This window comes from Morone saxatilis, unplaced genomic scaffold, assembly GCF_004916995.1.
Source record: "Morone saxatilis isolate NCDOM2014 unplaced genomic scaffold, NCSU_SB_2.0 Contig17, whole genome shotgun sequence".
Classification (NCBI taxonomy): domain Eukaryota; kingdom Metazoa; phylum Chordata; class Actinopteri; family Moronidae; genus Morone; species Morone saxatilis.
In genome coordinates, this window is record NW_023339729.1 from 2,633,615 (window position 1) to 2,652,669 (window position 19,055).

Genomic DNA, 19,055 nt, shown 5'->3' on the forward strand with positions numbered 1-19,055 from the left:
AGGTATGTGTGAAAACGCCCTTAGGCTTTTTAAATGTTTTTTTTAATTTCAGTTTATTAATCATCATAAGCTCAAGTATGCATCCAAATAATTCTTAATGAATAAGTGTAAAGATTGGATGTTAGTCGCAGAAATATACACAGAAAAATAACTGGTTGCTTACATCAGCTGTTTGGACAGGTATTGTAATAATTTGCTTTAGTGAAAGAAAGAAAGAAAGAAAGAAAGAAAGAAAGAAAGAAAGAAAGAAAGTAAAGAAGAAAGAAAGTAAACCTGGTGGTAACATTTGTATAAAGAAGATGCATTTATGTTTCTTTATTCAGATCAATTCTGTTCACAAATTTTAAATAAGTTTGGAGAAATGCTGCATATGTGTAACTTCAATAAACTGAATGGAATTGGTACAATCAACTTAATTTACCACAGTTACCATAACAATATAAATAAATACCTGAGATACTTCTACTCAAATCAAATATCTTTCAAGCTTAAATTGTTTGAGTTAAGAAACTTAAATGGTTTAAGCCAATTGGTTTCCACAACAAACTTAATCATTGAGTGTATATGTTCCAAAAATGTAAATCGTTGTGTTGTGTGTATTACGGTGGCTACTACTATAAAGAGTGTGAAGTTGTCATGGTTTTTGGTTTCAGTTATTTCCTGTTTTATTTTGAAATACTTGTCTCTCCTTATGTCAGTCAATCACTTCCTGTCCATGTCTTTTTTCCCACCAGTTTTGACTGTCTGCCCCACCCTGATTAGTTACACTTGTGTCTAGTTATCCAGTGTATTTAGTCCAGGGGTCCAAACATGGGTGTATTAAGAAGAGCTGTTTAGATAAAATTGCACCAGTTCAGCATCCAAGTACTGTTGCATTTCGGTCCAATTCTATTCATGTTCCTGTTACTTAGCTTGCCCAGTTGTGACAGTATTTACAATTTAAAATACCAGTTATATCACAGCCAATTTGATCCAGCAAACACCATTAATGGGTCCAAAATGTGAATACCACACAAATTGTAAGCTGCGGTGGGTAACTTTTTCAGCACGCCGAACATGGAGTCTTAAACTACTCTAACTCAAGCTTTACAACTTGTAGATTTTACAAGGTTTAATTGCAAATTGAAAATTTTAGTGGTGGTGACGTTAAAGTCATACAAGAGTGGTGTAGTTTGTTTATAGCCTAACATTAGCTTTTTACTTCTTTTTACTTTTATGGATTTACGCATCAAAAATCATTTTGTGAAGATAAAATGATTTTTTTTTTTTTGCATGTTTTGCTGAACAAAACATGCAAATATCATAAACCTCTCTCTCCACAGAGCTTATTTTCTCTAATAATCAAGGTCCAGTGGCAAAATCCCATTGGCTTTTTGTCAAAGGAACCAGGGCGATGCTAATTTCTGAGTTGTACTAAAAAAATATATTACCCTGCATCCTCTATTTCTTGGCTGGGGGCATTTGACAAGCAACCAAAGCGTCTCCTGGAAGTTCCTTGTATAAAAATATATCTGCCTATAAAAACATGTCATGTCCTATTTGTGGAGAATGCGAATGCCTCTTCAGGTCATTATAAAAACACTTACGTTCCCAAAGCCTTGACCTCTGTGTCCTGAGTAGTGGCGAGGGTCCTGACAACAAACTTTTTCACATGCAGCATGCCATAATCTGTGTAATTGTTAGTATGTTGTTTGGGCTATGTGCTTAGTTTAGATTGAGCACTAGACTCAAGTGTCAGTTCCTGTAAGCCTCTTGAGTCTTGACGATAGTGTTACAGATAGAGAGTTAGTGGGGAAAGGTACGGCAGTGAAATGTTGACCTGCAGTTATTTGTATAATGTCACCATGCAGCTATATGCATTCATGTGGTTGTGCAGTTATTTGTATTTTGAGCAAAGGATGAGCTCATGCCATTTAAGCAAGATTTTATATAGGAATATAGCTTTGATGACATTTTTCATGCACAAGATTGGTTTTTAGCTACTCTCTTTCCACCACCACAATGATACATGCAACCATTTGAACTGGCACAGATAAAATAAAGTCAATATGCAAGTGTCTCAAACACCCTCTGTCTCCTTCCTTTGATGCTGTATATGGCCTGCAGTTAAATTCTTCATGAATTGTTTGAGATTTGCTTGATGTCATTTAGGCGCAAGCCAATCACCTCTCTGCCAACTGCTTAGTGGAAAGTCAGTCGCCTTTACAAAGCCCATCTGTAGCTGCAGTTACTGTGTTGCATAACAGGTTTTCTAAACCAACACAAAAGCAGGTCTGAGCAGGACCTGATCTTATCATATCCCAAAACATGTGTCCATCTTTTTTTAGATTTCTTCCTTATTTTTAAACATGGATGTGAGTCCTCTCCCCATTAAATATTTAAGGGCATTTGCTCTCCCGAAGAAATACAGCCATTGCAGGCTTCATGAATATAAATTAAACTTTGAATTCATCTTGAGAATTTTCTGAAATAGGGCTGATGGCACAAGGATTCTTCTCCGCCCCACCCTCCTCTTCTTTCATCACATCGCTCTGATACCCCACCTCCCTTTCCTCTTTCGCACCCCCACCTCCCCTCCCCATCAGACAATCCCCCTCATAATGAAAGAAACAGGTTCCCATTCCTCAGCTCATCACAGTTATATGACAGCTGGGCTTGGACAAGACCCGGGGGGACACATACTCACCGTGAGCTGTTGCAGTGGCAGGAAAACACTCCTGTTGCTAATGCCCCAAAGCCTGCAGTTAATATCAACGGACCATATTCTCCCTGACTAACGTGTGAGGCAGTTTCCTAGTGACGAGGTAGCCTGGCAGGCCTGGCTCTGAACACGGTTCCTCTCGCTCACTAACAGGGTCTCCGGTGAGTTCTTTTACTTGTGCCTCTGGCTCTGAACTCTTGCATTGCGTGGGCGAGTTGGAGCCATTTGACTCTATTAAACTTTAGAGGGTGTTGAGAACGAGGCTTTCCTAGGAATCACCAGGCTCACACAAACTTCAGCACTGGTGCTTGAGGGTCCTATAAACTATATCTTACAATGTTTTATAGACAAAATAATATGCCTTTAAACCCAGTTCCATGTCCATCATTGTTTTAGTTATACTGTACTGTTACTCTTATTAACCTCTTTTCCAGACGCAAACCTTTTGTTTAACTCCATACTCCATAGACAAAAACAGTAATTTTACTACGTAACAATGTAACTTTATTCAAAGTGGACAGAAACAAAATAAAACACACCAAGTCTTTCCACTGTTCCGGGTCGAAATAAATCCTGAATTCACTACCGAAATGAGAAAAACAGCAGTTTCAATCACTCTCCTCAATTGTAAACAAAGGCCAGACCAGCTTGAAAAGAAACCACAGAAAGGCTGGGATAGCAACACAGACAGAGGGAGTGTGATATCATTAGGACATGGGACACCATGACTCCATGTATCGTTACATGCTATTTTAATGTTTTAAATCTCATATATACAACCTTTAAACTAGCTGACAGACACGGTTAGCAGTTAGCTGGTAAGCATAGTCATGTATTAACCAGCAAAAAAGACAGATATTTCCCTCAGGAGACCAATACATGGCTAAAAGGAGAGTGAATATTGGACATAACGTCTCCAAATGACTGCTAATTTTGTGCCTTGTCTGCTGGATGTAAAAGTAGAAAATTGCTGCTAACTCATTAGCCTAAATAACGTATACGCTGTTGGTGGCCAACAATCAATAAATGCAGCTTTAAGTAAAAATGAACAGAATGAGACAAAGCAATGTTGGTTGTGTTCTCACCTCATCCAGATTCACCAGGAAGGTCACGTTGCTACCCAGGTTGGCAGTGAGTTTGCTGTCCTTGGTGGTCAGCAAGAGTCCTTTGGGAGGTCTGTTGGGGCACTGCTGCTTTCTGGCCGTGTACATTTCTTTAACTCCTTTAGTGCAGTTGTTCAGCACCACTTTACGGTACCTTGGGAAATATTTAAAAAGAAGAAAATGAAATTTAGAGTGTTTCTTTAACTTGATCTTATTTCGCCCCTTTCTTGTTCAATCTGCTGAGTTCTACACATTCCTTTAGTTTTTAAATCAATCCCCTAGATGCGACACAGGCTTGTGGTTTAGCAACAATTCCGTTGAACTCAGCAGAGTGTTGTGTCAGTACAGCTGTTGTGCCTTCCGACAGCAAAAACAGACTGGATGACAACTGACAACACAAGCTGTGTCAGAGGCTGAGACACCTTAGAAAGCATAATCACAGCGGCAGTGAATAAAACACTCCCACTGTGATTAAGCTTTGCAAGGTGTCTGTCCCCTGGGGAGCCTCAAAACGAACACAGAAGACGCAACTTGCTGGCACGAGAAAGACAAAATCGTATTAAAGTAAATTATTAAACCACAGATAAAAAAGATGTGTCTAAACTGACATGGTGTACTGCGGCGTCATTTTAACTTTAGTTATGTGGCAGTAAATCTGGATCCTGATAAGTTTGGCTGAGTTGAGTGATCACAATGTGAACAGAGAATAGGGATGCATCCATTTGGAAATGTTCAATATTTATTATAAAGTATTTGAGTCCTGCATTCAAATATGTACTTTAAGTATTAAGAGTAAAAGTATTCATTATCGGGACAGAATGTTTCCTTTCAGAGTGTGAATTTACAGAGCGCCGAAAGTCCTTAAAGATTATATTTTTTATATTGTGTGCAGAAGATTGTTGATGCATTAAAATGTAAGCAGCATTTTAATGCTTTTAATGCTTCTGGCTGAGGGGGAGCTTATTTATACCACTTATTATAGAAATGGTTTGGTAGTTCAATGACCCTGCACACCCATGCTCCACTGACATTTTCACTCATTTTGCCTGATAAGACCTATTCTCAGTCTTCATTCACATACTCTGACTCTCAAACTGCTGGTTTTGTTGCAGGACGTGTTACGACTTTATAATTCTTATTAGTAAGGGTCTTACTCCAAAAGACTCACTTTGCAGCCAATGGAGCTGCCCCCTGCTGGCCATTAGAAAGAATGCAGCTTTAAGACACTTTCATTTTGGCTTCACTTTACAGACCCGGAAGCTCTGCCCATTATATATACTGTCAATGGTCTAGCTCCACACAGAGTCCAGATGTTAACCACTGTGGGACTTGAGATGACATTAGGCTGTATATTCCGTTTAACTTAAAACCTCTTTCCTAAAAAAATGGGCTTTTGCAGGATTGTTTTTATGCATATACCAGAGTTTTGTATGCCAACATATTGAAACCAGATTGTGAGCAGCCGCTTCTTGCCGCACAGCATCTCATTCAGTTTTGCAATTCTAATCATATTCAATCTGCGATCGGTATCTACTCTAAAACCCTGCTCGAGCATCCAAGAGGAAGCCTTCAAAGCAGACGCATTTGTGCAAAGAAAAAAATCACATGAATGTATATAACATTATACAGTATAAATATGTATTTCTAGTAAATCACACAGTCATTACCCTGTGCTGTTCAGGTAGTTTTGACCCTGGCTGCAGCTTCTGGAGACAGTGGAGGGATTGAACCAGAAGGCAGGCCGGCAGTTCCCGTCACCACGGCGCTCATATCCATAATCACTGTCGGACAACAGAGCACATTCACACGGCACATGATCAATATCAGCATGTGAAAAGGGACATATTGTCATACATTGTGTGTTCCACATCCCTGAGTTATCTCTCTCTTTATTACTGGGTACCAGGGGCCCGTCTGGAACACAGAGACACATCATTATTATGTATTGATTAAGGCCACTGTTGACAAATGTGCCACAGCAGTGTGAAGCAGGGTTTGTTACCATACGCAAGGATGACTAGCTCTCACTTGCCTGTCAGCGTTTCCAATCAGACCATGATTTCCATCCAACAAAGCACAGTAAACAAGTGTCCATTCTAATAACAGTCATGACATTGATTAATCAATTAATCACCGAGCCAGAACAAACAAACAAAACCTACAAGCCAGTGACTGACTAGTCCAGTTTGATTCTGTGATTACGACAGTGTGAACTGTTCATTAACAAGCTGTCAAGGTAGATTGGTTGCACAGATGCACATGGGCAAAGAGGTTAAAGGTATGGTGTCTTTGAGACTAAACAGCCAGAAGCTTAAGAGTAAGGTTGTGTACAACTACGCTAAAGCGAGGATCATGGTTCAACCTTCTCATGATAGTAAAAATCTTTACACCCTAAGGTACTGAGAAACCTTTAAATACTATTTCCTAAAAAAATAATCGAAACAACAGCTTTGGTAAGGGTACATGTTGTTTGTTGTTTGTTTGATACTGAAATGAACCTTCTGTTAAGTATGTTAGTTTGAGGAGGGGAAATGTGTTTTTTGACAAAGACTTTGTTTTCATTTAACAAATACATCAGTGTTTAATTTGCTAAAGGACTCAGTATCAGTATTGTGGGAAATACACTTATTCGCTTTCTTGCCAATAATACTACTCTTAGTAGTATTGATCTTGTCTCATCTTCACGTCAGCACTTGTACACTTAGCAATTCACACATTGTATAGCATCCTTACACAAACGACAGCGACCATTTAAATTAAAACTTCTTTTGGCAAAAACAGCTAGGTGCATTGATGTCCTATAGTCTTGACCACATTGTTGCCAAGCAATCAGCTGAAACACTGTCTAGAAGGGCTGGGCAGATTGGGAATGTAGTTATACAGACCAAAACCATTTTTTGTACCAGGCTGTAAACCTGTTTGTTTCTGCTGTAAAGTTGGCCATTTTTATATAGGGCCTTATGGAGATTGACTAACTTTTTGAGCCAGCCTCAAGTGGTTGTTCGAGGAACTGCAGTTTTTGGCACTTAATGTCTAAACCGTGTTTAAACTAGCTAATGCCCAACTTAATTTGATAAAACCTCATTGAACAGAGCTTTCCAATTTCCTCCTTTAGATCAGGAAATATCTAATCAAAGCATCCAATGTAAACTTTCAGTACTTGACAGTTATGCACTACATTCTGGTTGGCACTCAAAAAGTATGGAGGTTTGATATCCAACTTTAATCTCTGGTGAATCAGCCTCTTGCACTGTACACACAGCAGGTCTCCATCTTGCGTAGCACCATTATTTCACACAAGGCTCACAAGCATGTCCTCCAGCTGCTCATGTGGCAGACAGCCTCTTCACACCTTATATTAAATTAAAGGATTTGAGCTCTTTTTCTGCATTGATGTTGTTTTTAAATCCTCATTTTAGAATTTGAAGCATGCACCAAATAATTCCCTGCACAGAGAGACGGAGCATGATAGACAGGCAGAAATCAGACTCTGACACAGAGAGAAAACAAACTTTACAGTAGTTCAATGGGAACCAATTAGCACTTCTACAAACACTATTTACATAACTGCTGTATGTTGGGATGGCTTTTCCCTGTCATTACGAGATAAAAAAAATACAACCATTTAGGATTTGCATACAAATTGAAACTATTGACACCCCCCCACATCGTTTCAACAGAATTACAAGCGCCCGACAGACGCGACAGAGACAGACATTAGTCGCAAAATGTGTAAAACGATCCCACTTATCAGATTATTGGAAAACACACAGCAAATAGGGTAAATTAATGAGACACATGAATAGCATATACAATGGATCCCAATTAAAGGGCTTTAAATTGGCCTCCTGGATGAAGAGTGGAAATGGTGTTTGTATGGAAGTCCTCTCTTGTCCGGGCTGCATGCCTCAGTTGCTGTTAATTCATTCGAGATGATGCACCCTGCGAAGGAATAAATCACCCACCTTTACCAAATTTCTCTTCCCCTCTGAGGTTTCTTTTTAACGGACGTGACCATCTCTAGCTTGCAATTTTGTCTGTGCGGCTGTATAGCGAGCCGGTTCATTGCTCTGCTTTAAACGTACCTCTGCAGTGTTTCTACAAGAGCACACATCCATCAAGCTAATTTTCTTCAAAACATGCCTGTATCCACTCAGCGGGTTTAGTAACAAATGTGGTTATTAGAAAACCAATAAGAAAAGAGAGTGTATGGAGGAGCACAGGCGTCTAACAGTACAGCCTCAAAACATCAGTGTTCTTGGCATTTTGTTTGCCTGTATTCAGCTTATAAAGTTACATTGTTGAAGTAATGTTAACTAGGTTTTGTTTGGTAGGTTATATCAACCTAGAGAGCATATTCATAGCATATAGTGGACTGAAGTGAGTATTTAATGGAAGCTGGATGGATTGGGTTTTCCAAAAAGCCAGAGGGTTTGATTTGGGCGTAGCTGAATCCCATACATACTGTCACAAACACTCACATTTGGCAGCTGCCCAGTGTATAAAAGGACACATTTCCACCCAAAGTAGAAGTAGTTTCTGGAACTTTTAGTCCCAGGAACTACTTTTCAAGGAACTAAGAGGTTCCTTCAGCCTGCTGTGTTTTGTGTTTCTATCGCAGCTCAAAAACCTGTGAAGATAAACCCAATTAGTATGTTATTACAGTGGTTTTCAAACTGGGGTCCAACAGGTGTCCTTAGCTTGGCTGTTTTTGATTATTCTAGTTTGATCACTGATTAACTAGGACAATTGTATTATCTTTAAACCTAAAAATAAAATAAAAATACTTGGAGGGGATTCCTTAAAGCTTCAACTGGGGTCCTTGACTTGAAAAAGTTCCTAGTCCTTGGGGAAAGTTCCTGCAGTGGAAATGTGGCTTAAGACCTCCTGTGAAAGGAGGGCTTCAACATGTGTGGCAGTGTGAGAACAAACATTGTTAATGAAGCTCTCCTTTCGCAGACAATAGAGAGAAACATAATCCCCCTCGATACTTCTGAAGAAAAGAGCTATTGTACAAAGGCACGCATCATCTTACCATTCAAAATCATGAGCTCTGCAAATACAGGACTCAGCCGAGAGCATTCTGGAGTACTCCTTCCCCAGCATGCAGTAGTTTCCAGGCCTGCGCTTCATGTAAATTTGTTTTTGTCCCATCACACACGGCTCACCCTGTTGGCACAATAAGCACCATAACTACTGTGAAAGACATTTCTTTTTATGGAATGAACTTTAACATGGTACAAATTTATTTTCCTTACCTGGTTGTGCAGGTGCCAGGTTTGATAGTCTTCCTCTGTGCATTTCCTACTGTAAATGGACTTGTAGTCTATCTTGATGAGCTGCCATTCAGAACGGTGGCTGAAGTGCCCGAAAAAGCTGCCGAAGCAAATGACAAACTTGAAAATGATTCAATTACTGTAAATTACAAGCACCAAGTCTATGACAACGATTCAAATAATGTTGAGCGACACAGTTCCTCTGTACATTAAAGGATAATTATTACAACTTGGGTCTATTTTTTGTAATGATTTCTAGTGGTAAAAATAACATTTTGATACCAAAAGTAATTACTGACGTGGCAACGTGGCAAAATAACAAATATTTGTTAACAGTTTAGCCAGATTATCTAAACCAATAGTTCCAATTTACATAATGGTTTAAGGGGCCAATATCTCACAAATAAAGCAAAGATTAGAGAAGAGTCTGAAAGATGAATCCAAATTTGTGTATCAAATTTTATTTCCTCTCCTGTTAATGATCTCAAAACCCCAGATCTATTTTGTTATATGGACGGAGGGCTCCAACCCGAGGTAGGGAACCACTTGACTAAACTAGCTAACTGTACAGTATATAAAGTACTGTAGACAACAACAACGAGTTACAAGAGCAACATGCTGCTCTGACATTGATTCATCAACATTAACAATGCAATATATAATAGTATATCACTAACAGGGGTCATTTTCCTTCAAACCCCTTTTGATAGTATAAGTACATTGTGCTGATAATACTTTTGTACATTCACTTAAGTAGGATTTGAATGTAGTACTTTTACTATAGACTATTTTTAGATGTATTAGTACTTCCGATGTTGAATACCCAGCATGTGGCCAGAATAAATTGGTCAAGATTTGTCAACTTTGTCCAGTTTGAGTACTTCCTTCAACAGTGGCAACCTGGGGATCAAGACTTCTTAAGGAGTCACAAGAAAAGTCAAATCGTTTTACTATTGTCTTGTGAAATACTGGATACCTTCACATCTTCTGGCCTTCAACTGAAACAATCTGAGAAGCAAATACTGTATTACCCTACTGTTCACAAGCTTCATTTTCAAGGGGTAATAAGCCAAAAAGGTTGTAAACCATTAATCTAAAACATTGAATTGGAAGGTGAAACCAAAAGTGAGCGCACTCAAAGGCCCAATTCCAATCCCGCCCCTACCCCTCCCACTCCGTGACAGAGTGTAACTCTGTGTGCATTCACACTGGCGGCTCTGGAAGTTTTCTTTCAGGAAAGGGCATAAATACATTGGCAGGCTTTGGGACTCCCTCACCTTTCTCTGACGGAAACCTGAACATTCGTCAAAATCCTAAACAGCAATATTTACATTGAATACCAATTTCTTTTCAGGTTATTTTTTGGCATGCATTTCATTTGCCATTCTTACCCTAAATAGACTATCAAGTGTCAACTTATCAGTCATCCTATGGATGCGTGGAGGGATGTAGGCGTACCTTCCATCCCGGACACAAAAGAAGTGCTGTACTTGAGAGGAGTGTGGTTTGTAAGCTTGCACAGATGCAGACTCAGTGCTGGAGAGCTTTATAACCCACTTAAGGCTAACTGGTTTGGAATGATACTTAATGTTGCAGACCCTCCATGTGAATGCGCAAACATAGTGAGAGTGGGTAGGGGGAGGGTGTAGGGCCCGGATTGGAAATGGGGCCAGAATGTCACTATTAGTAGTCTGTCGTTGCAAAGGGAATCTGTGACCTCACAGGTACGGTATGGTAGGTCAAACATATAATCAGGACACTGATCTGTAAACTCAAAAATTAAGCAAAATTGGTCCCATACACTCCCAAATACAGCAAAAAATACGGTCCACATGTGGGCTAGTTCTGCTAGCCAAATACAGTATGACCCTATTCTTCCCCTAAGTTTTAAAGGTTTAGTTCAAGCTGACATCTGGAAACAGAGCTGGACCAGAGAAGTTTCAGCTCTGTTTCCAGATGGGCTGTAATGGATGTTCACTAAAGACAGTTTGACACTTATGTGAATGATACAATTATTATCGTCCCAATAAATAAAACTAAAGATTTTTTTAACCATGATTGGTGCTCATTCAGTATTGACTGTTTAAACATACAGTATGTCATTTCTGCAGCTAAGGGGTCTCTCATCAGAACAATAACAAAAGACAAAGCCTGATGAAGCATGGGGTCATGGGAGATTTCTTCTGCGTCATTGCAGTCAGCTTCTCCCTTTTAGGATTCCTTCAGTGTTCGCTGTTCAGTAGGTTTCATTCACAGAGGTCTCCTCCTCTCCAAAACAAAGCACTGACACTGAATAGAGCATATCCACTTCAAAAATCACTGTTTCTTCGAAGCTGTTTAATGGACAAAGTACATCGTGGAGGGCCTGCCAACCAACCTGCTGCTAACATTAGCTTGGTGGTTTAAAACTTTATAAAAGGTCAGTTTTTGACAGCTTCTGGCAGACAGCACTGACGCTATTGACAGTCGACCAGTTAAATGCCCCAATACCTGAATAAAATTACACATTTCTTTAGGTTTGAATGTTGCTGGAAACATTTGGATAATGTAAGTACACAACGCAACTACGTATAGGACATAGGCCTTGTGTTTATAGACATTTTAATGCAGAAATGTTATATATTATAGCTTTAATTCTGGAGAGAGTTGAAGTCACGTTTTCAGGGGCTTTAAGGTTGAACGTCAGCAGCCCCATTAGTAAATGATTTCCCAATGACCGAACCCATTTGTCAGGTGACATAATATCCACAAAGGTCTGACTAGCAGCATGACCCATTAGTGCCCCTCAGAAATGTGGCTTATTAAAGACTAAATACCACAGAGCTTTGAATGGACGCCATCCTTAAAGGTCCTCCATCTGTCTAGCTTTTCTGCTGCAAAAAAAATAACCAGGGGGCTGGAGAGAATAGAGCAAATACCATTTACCTTCCACTCTGCCCACAACACCCCCTAAAAGGACAGAGAAATCAACACCTTTTAACACGTTGCTTTTCTTCTGGACTTACGTCATGATCTGGTTCTCGGTCCCAGCCTCCACCAAGACTCCGTCCACAAACAGGGGCACCGAGGAGAAGCTGTGTTGGGTCCACTGCCTCCCCTCATCAAAGCTGACCCTGTGTGTGAGTGTCACAATGAATTCCCGTCACAAACCCAGCAACAGCGATGGCACGAAAACAGACGCTCTCTATTAGAGCCTGGTCATAAGGGGGGTAGGGGGTTTAGGTGGGGATCAGGATGACTGGCTTGTCTCAACAGACGAGTCTCCGAGTCTCTGTGCAATTAGCTACTGTAACTTTGGGTAAATATCAAACGTCTGAGCATTAAAGGGATATTTAAGAGACAGACTGTCTGTTTATCAAAGCAAAGGCGCACAAAAACTGCTTTCAGGGCACATGTCAAAAAGGAAAAGAGCGACATCACGGGTCCTGGGTTAACGTCTGCACTGGGGTGAAAAAAACAAGACCAGAATAGAACTGTTTCATGTTCGGCTACAAAACTGGAGAGGGAGAAGGAGACAGTGCAAAAAATTGGACAGCTTTCATCATTTGGGGCCTGGCTCTATTGATTTTGACAGCTTATCAACATCGGTGCAGAAGTGAGAACAACTAGGAGTACCTGAGTGTGACATGGGTTGAAACACTGCTGAGGCCTGTGCTCGGAAGTAAGAAAGAAAGAAAATCCCCCCATGTTGCCTATGAAAACTCCCCCTGCTGCCTTCATTTGGCTAAAAGCACTGACAACAGAAAAAGCGTTGACATGCACCTATTATGAGATTCAGGACGGGGAAGTGTTTAACTGAACACTGGCTGAGAAAGCAATACTGTTCCATGTCTGCCGTACTGTGGCTGTGGAGATACACAGCCTTCTTTCTATCTGTCTTTTTTTTTCTCTCCCTTTACCATCGCACTTAAATTGGGTGGGAGACAAAAACCCAGCAGGCTACACTTCACTGACTCTAAAACTAATTTCAGAATTGTTGCAAAAGCGACTGGAGAACAGATCTGGTCTCACTTGGATTAGCCTGCACTGAGGCAAGGCGTAGGCACCCGATTTGGCAAGAGGAAGGCAATGTGTTAATGAAAACACTAAAAGGGAGGGGAAGACTGCTGGCTGTTAATGATAAGTGGCTTGGAAAAAAAAATCTCTCCGATTAGACTTTTTTTGCGAGAGCCACAGTCAAAGTGCATTGCTAAATGGATCAAGTGTCACATATAATATATACATGCTCCTCTTTTGGATCATAAGGTCGAATTAACCTAAAAATGGCTGTAGGAAATTGGAGAAAGCCATTTAAAAAGGGAGGGTGTCCAAAAAAGGTTCTCTAAATTGACGTACCACAAGTGCCTGGTTGGCACTGACGGCTGCTTCACAGCGACCAGGGCCCCTCCTTTGTCCAGAAACCACACGTTGTGCTCCTCTTCAAAAATCTGAACAGATAAAAAATTCATGCTTATAATACTAGAAGAATGCAACAATAAAATATAATTTTGATCATTTAAAAGATACCCTGAGATAAGCAATTGGCCATTTGTTAAACCCCACCAATATTATCCTTTTTACAACCATAAAGATTTCTCAACAATCTAAAGAGGCTAGAATATACAAGGAGTATGGAGGGTGGTGTATCACCTTATCTGTGACTTTCTTGCTAGATTTAGCGACTCTATTAATGACTCTTCTTTGATTTTTTTTCTTTTTTCAAAAAAAGTGCCTAGCAACCACTCTGTTTTTTTTGGCAAATCCTCTCCCTTGAAGAGAGTGGCCAATATTTCTGAGTGATTGTGCTCTCATGTGGCTCTCTGGGCTCGCTGTGAGTGGAGGAGAGCAGCAGCAGTTTCGGTCAACCAATCAGCAGCCAGACGGAAACATGAATGACCTGCAGATCACTGGTCCCGTTGGTTGTATGGGGATATCCCTCTCCTTTGTTTTTGTTCCAAATGATTTAACTGGACTATTTACCATTTTACAAGATTCTATTCCAGTCAGAGTGTGGATCCTGTGAGTCCATGATACTTCAGTTCCACAGTCTACACAACAGCCTTTATTAACAGTTATTGATGAGATGACAGTAGCTTAAAATTAACAACAGTTCATGACTAATCTGATTCGAGTCTGTTACGTTTAACTTAACTTTTTTTCAGCTTTCAGTTTTTACGCTCGTGTATGTAAACTCTCACATAATGACATACCAGATATAAAAATGAGTGTGTGATATCATCTAGCAACATTTAGACTTTTTATTCCATTAAAAATAGTTGGCAACAATACACCTTTTTCACAGCAGCCATTTTGACAGGAAATAGTAGGGTAAACACAGGTGTTTTGTTGCATTTAGTGTACCAGAGCCTTTCCAGTGAGCCAACATGTACAACAGCAGCACCCTGACTCTGTTTGCCCTGAATAGAATAGAACCGTATTGGTAACACTTGTGTTTGCCCTACTATTTATTGTCAAAATAATATATTATTCTAATATATTATACAAAATAATGTATTATTCTAATATATTATTTTAAGGAGAATTCCTTACTTGGAGTTAACAGGTTACATTAAAAAAATTAAATCACGACTAGCACATCTACTTTGTAATAGTCCCACAGTTAGGCGTGGATGCTATTCAGAGTTCAAGCTTACATGTAATTGTGATTATGTAATTACAAAAAATAAGTAACTAAAATAAGACTAGATTACATTTGAAAAAATGTGTAATTACAATATAGTTGTATTGTCAAGGATTACTTGTGGTGGGAGAGTGGTGGTGGGAGAATAAACCGGCACTAGCTGTCCCTCCAAATTACCCTTCCATTCCTGGTGCAACACACATTTTTGTGTCCATTGTTTATTCACTATAAATTGCAATATTTTCAATATTCGATTTTCAAATAATAGAACAGAAATATTTATCTTAGATTATATTTTAGTTATTCAATGGATTATGTTACTAATACCAAATTTTGACATGCAAGGAACTATTATTTAAAAAAAATACTATGAAGTTAGTCATAAATCTGTCCTGATGGCTTTTTCCAGTGTGCCAGTAATACCATGACCCTGAACCTGAACCAGCTTAATAGAATTCAGTCATTATTCATTATATCGTTTACACCTGTGCTTTGCCTGCTGTGACATGTGAAAAATGTCATGTGAATAAAGCCTATTGTAAACTGTGCCTGTCTGGAGTGAAAGGCCTGACAGTTGTAACAGAAGGGGTGGGGCTTAGCAAAGTGTCAATTGGATTGTATAAAAAGACACTCTAATACATCATATATTTGTAAGACAGGTAGCTGTTATGTCAGCGTTTCAAACTGTTGTGCAAGTGTGTCAGTCAGCTGCATCTGGCTGTGAATCCTGGTGTGAAGCTCACCTGTCTCCAGCTATTGCCAGCGTCAGACGATATGAACATGCCAACATTGTTGTAAGACAGCTCCGCTCCAATGTTTCCTGCAGTGGAAACGCCAACAGAATACTTGACACAACAGAAGCTGCGGCGAGATCACACAGATAACAAACTGATAAAGGGCCATATGTGTTTTAAATACATGCTGCCAATCACACCACGTCTGTGATTAATTTATTCCTCTGGCTTTATTCCCAGATCAGCTTGCTGTCTCTCGATTCATATGAATAATACAGAAAGGACCCTGGGTTAATTCCTAAGGATGCCTGCGTTGTTCAGGCAGCATAATATGAGACGTGGATGAGGGCGGGTGCCTCCTTCGCTCTGGCAGTTTGCAGTGCCACAGCACAATGCCTCCAAAGCTTTCTTCCTGTGAGTGTGCAGCGAGTGAACTAGCTTCCTTTGTTGATCTGCTCTACTGTCTTGGCCGCGGCTCAGCAAATAGGCATGTGTTTGATCTGGATGGTGTTTGTCATGTTGGTGAGATGATCCCTGCACCAGCTGACGTCTTAAAAGGCGCAGCGGGCAAAGTGAATCGCGGTGCCAAAGCAAAGGCTCGGCCAGCGACACACACACAAAGACACACTGTGCAAGCATGGCAGCGGAGATGTATGTTTATTCAGCATTCGCACACACCAAAGACAGAACAGACAGATCCAAAGACAAACACACACTTGCGCGTGAACGTACACACATGGAAAAAGGCAGACTTTTTCTGCTGACACCACCGCTGGTGCTAACACATCTATTTTGTCTTAACTCATCTCTCTTTCTTTGCTTCGACTCTTAACACTCGCCAAGGCTGCACAAACCGTCGCCTGTTCTCACACGTGCATAATTGTGCCAGGTGGTGTATCATCAGAAACAGGTGGACATGTGATCCACAGCATGTTTGCCTTTGGAAGAAGTGGAGATCCTGCAGTGCACTGTGTCCAGTGGAGCTTAAATACAGACACTTCCTTGAGGGGGCATGGAGGGGTCACATAACTAGTCTAGTAGGTGACTGGGAGGATCACAGTACAACTTATCATCCAAAATTCATTGCTTTCATAATTTGAAATGCTGTTTTTTTTTTCTTTCTTTAAAGTAGGACGCTGAGGCGAGAAAATCTGAATTTTTACAAAAGAAGAAAGGCTCCTACACAAAATGGATATTAAAATAACTTGCTCCAATCTAAATATGATACCATTATCCTCTTATTACTATTCAAAGCTGCAGTACGTTACCTTTATATTTGCTGAAACTCTTCGCTTTCACTATATCCTGACAGTAGTACATGAGATAATCTGTGAAAAAGTGAAGTTCTTCTGGCTCCTCCTAGTGCCCCAAAAGGGATTTCAAGCCTCTAACTCAAAATGTCTTTATATCTTTAATATGTGGCTCAGAGGCAGAGCGGGTCGTCCCCCAATCAGAAGGTTGTTCCTGTCGTTGGTACGTGATACGTGTCCGAACGTATCCTTGAGCAAAAGATACTGAACCCCCAAAATTGCTCCCCGACCTCTGCACGTAGCATCCGGTGTGATGAATGTGTATGAAAATCGAGTTTACGTTTCTGTTGGAACCCGCCTAACTCCCTCAACCCCCTAACTCCATCAAGAGCTAACTGGAACTGGTTGCCATCACTGGCGAGGTGACATGTGGTGTGGCACGAGGGGTGAACTGCTCGGCCCACGTAGTTGTAAAAGGCGGCATTTGACGTGGCTCGCCGAAAGACTCAGAAGCGCGTATAACAAGTCAGCACGTCATTTACCATTTACCACTTTCTCCACTTGATTGGCCTTGTCTTTGTTTGAGGCCGCCAGGTACTTCCCTTGCGGCGTAAACCCACCCAAATTAGGAGCATTACGAGGAGCCAGAGGAACCTGATTTTTTCACAGATTATCTGTCTCATGAACTACCTTCAGGATATAGTGAAAGTTTCAGCAAATATGACAAAACTTATCTTTATAAAAAATTACCTACTGCAGCTTTAAAGATCCCCTCCAGATATGTATTAGGACATAAATAGTCTACTTGGAATAATAATGTGTGTCTTTGCCCCACCAAAAAAGTATAATTTCAACCTTTAAATGATTCTTCTAGCTCATTAAACTTTTCAGAATCTCTGAATATGCAAATGTTGTTCATTTCTAAAGTTTCCTGCTGGACACAAGATGTCTCCTCCTTCACTGTAGTGTAAGTAAGTCCATTCTCAGTGGATGTGCACTGGTGGATCACACTGTATAAGTTGCATACTGGACCAGACTATTTGTGATGTCACAAATCCTGCTGGTAGGCCCCGTCCCTTAAAATCAGATGTTCAATGAGCACAGAGAAACTTTCCACTTTCAGTAGATGATTCTAGTGTTAAACTCTGCACAGACGTCATTCAAACAGCACACACAGTTTTTAGCGGAGGGGGACTTTAAGTAGTTTCACTATGCACAGCTTGCTTGAGTCTTTAGTCTTACCTGTGGCAACTATTATCCCAGGCGCAGAGCTCTTGGTGGAGATTGTTCCTGACAGGTAAGGGTTCTCTGACATTTGCAGTTGGAGATGGAGTGAGCAAAAGGGCTGCAGAGGAAGAAGAATAAACATGTTGAGACAAAATGTCAAAATACAGCATATTCATTAAGCCAGAAATTATTTAGCAAGAGCATACTAGATCATATTTACAGTAAATACGACACCAATCAATGTATGTAAATGATAAGGTCAGAACAGAACAGAACAAAAGCAAAAAACATCAACGAAACAAGCCAGATTCATTAGTCTCCCAAAGAGAGCCAACTGTGCCTTCATAAGTTTTGCTAATTGCATTTAATCCGTCATTAATACAAAGAGCGATGGAATTTGCATTAAAGTATGAAGCCGAGTCTCCGGGGCATGCACACAACAGAAGACAATTACATTTGTTCACAGGGCAGGAAAAAAAGAAGCGTGCCTGCTTTCATCTTTGCAGCAGACAGCATGTCACTGGTGTAAGGACATCAAGGGCAGTGGGACTGAACAGGGTAATCAAAAGGAATCTACGGCAGTAATTAAAATGTCACATGAATGCACAATCACAGGGAACCTGTAAGCCACACCGCACGGCCCCGAAATCACCTCTTAAACAGCACGGAGTCCCCCTAATGTCTCAAACATGATTCCTCCTAACAGTCATCCTGTTAGCTTTAGTTGCAGGGAGGCTCTCTAATGAGGACAGCGTCAACACATGCAGTGTGTCTGGATCTGCCACTGCAGCACCTTATTTGCCTCAGTTTTAAAGCACAATTTGCAATTTTATGTCATTGAAAAAAATAAATATTAAAGACTAATATTAGCTTTTGCCACTGTATGACGCCATTGCAGTGAATGGCAACTGTATTATAGAATTTATTTAATTGTGTTTTTCCATTTTATCTTAAACCAACTTGTTTCTGCCATGTTGTCAAGGGGAAGGTGGATTATTGCATTGTCAATTCAGTACCGCTTTCTAATAAGGCATCTTCTACACCTTCTACAGGAAGGTTTGACTGTAATGGCTTTATTAATATTAATATTAATAATTCTATTTGTCTGTCTCTCTCTCTCCAAAGGATCTGTCCTAGGTTTCTG

The 19,055-nt window shown here is 40.3% G+C and overlaps 1 protein-coding gene across 1 annotated transcript in view; it reads right to left on the minus strand.

The window, feature by feature from the left end:
* sorcs3 (sortilin related VPS10 domain containing receptor 3) overlaps nucleotides 1-19,055 on the minus strand; it is a 219,956-nt gene that overhangs the window by 28,906 nt on the left and 171,995 nt on the right. The window contains exons 13-20 of the mRNA XM_035659531.1: nucleotides 17,927-18,029; nucleotides 15,444-15,520; nucleotides 13,416-13,507; nucleotides 12,086-12,193; nucleotides 9,063-9,180; nucleotides 8,840-8,973; nucleotides 5,472-5,585; nucleotides 3,787-3,958 (exon numbers count right to left, since the gene is read on the minus strand). Of these exons, the coding sequence (XP_035515424.1) occupies nucleotides 3,787-3,958; nucleotides 5,472-5,585; nucleotides 8,840-8,973; nucleotides 9,063-9,180; nucleotides 12,086-12,193; nucleotides 13,416-13,507; nucleotides 15,444-15,520; nucleotides 17,927-18,029 (918 nt within the window). The remainder of the gene's footprint in view (nucleotides 1-3,786; nucleotides 3,959-5,471; nucleotides 5,586-8,839; nucleotides 8,974-9,062; nucleotides 9,181-12,085; nucleotides 12,194-13,415; nucleotides 13,508-15,443; nucleotides 15,521-17,926; nucleotides 18,030-19,055) is intronic.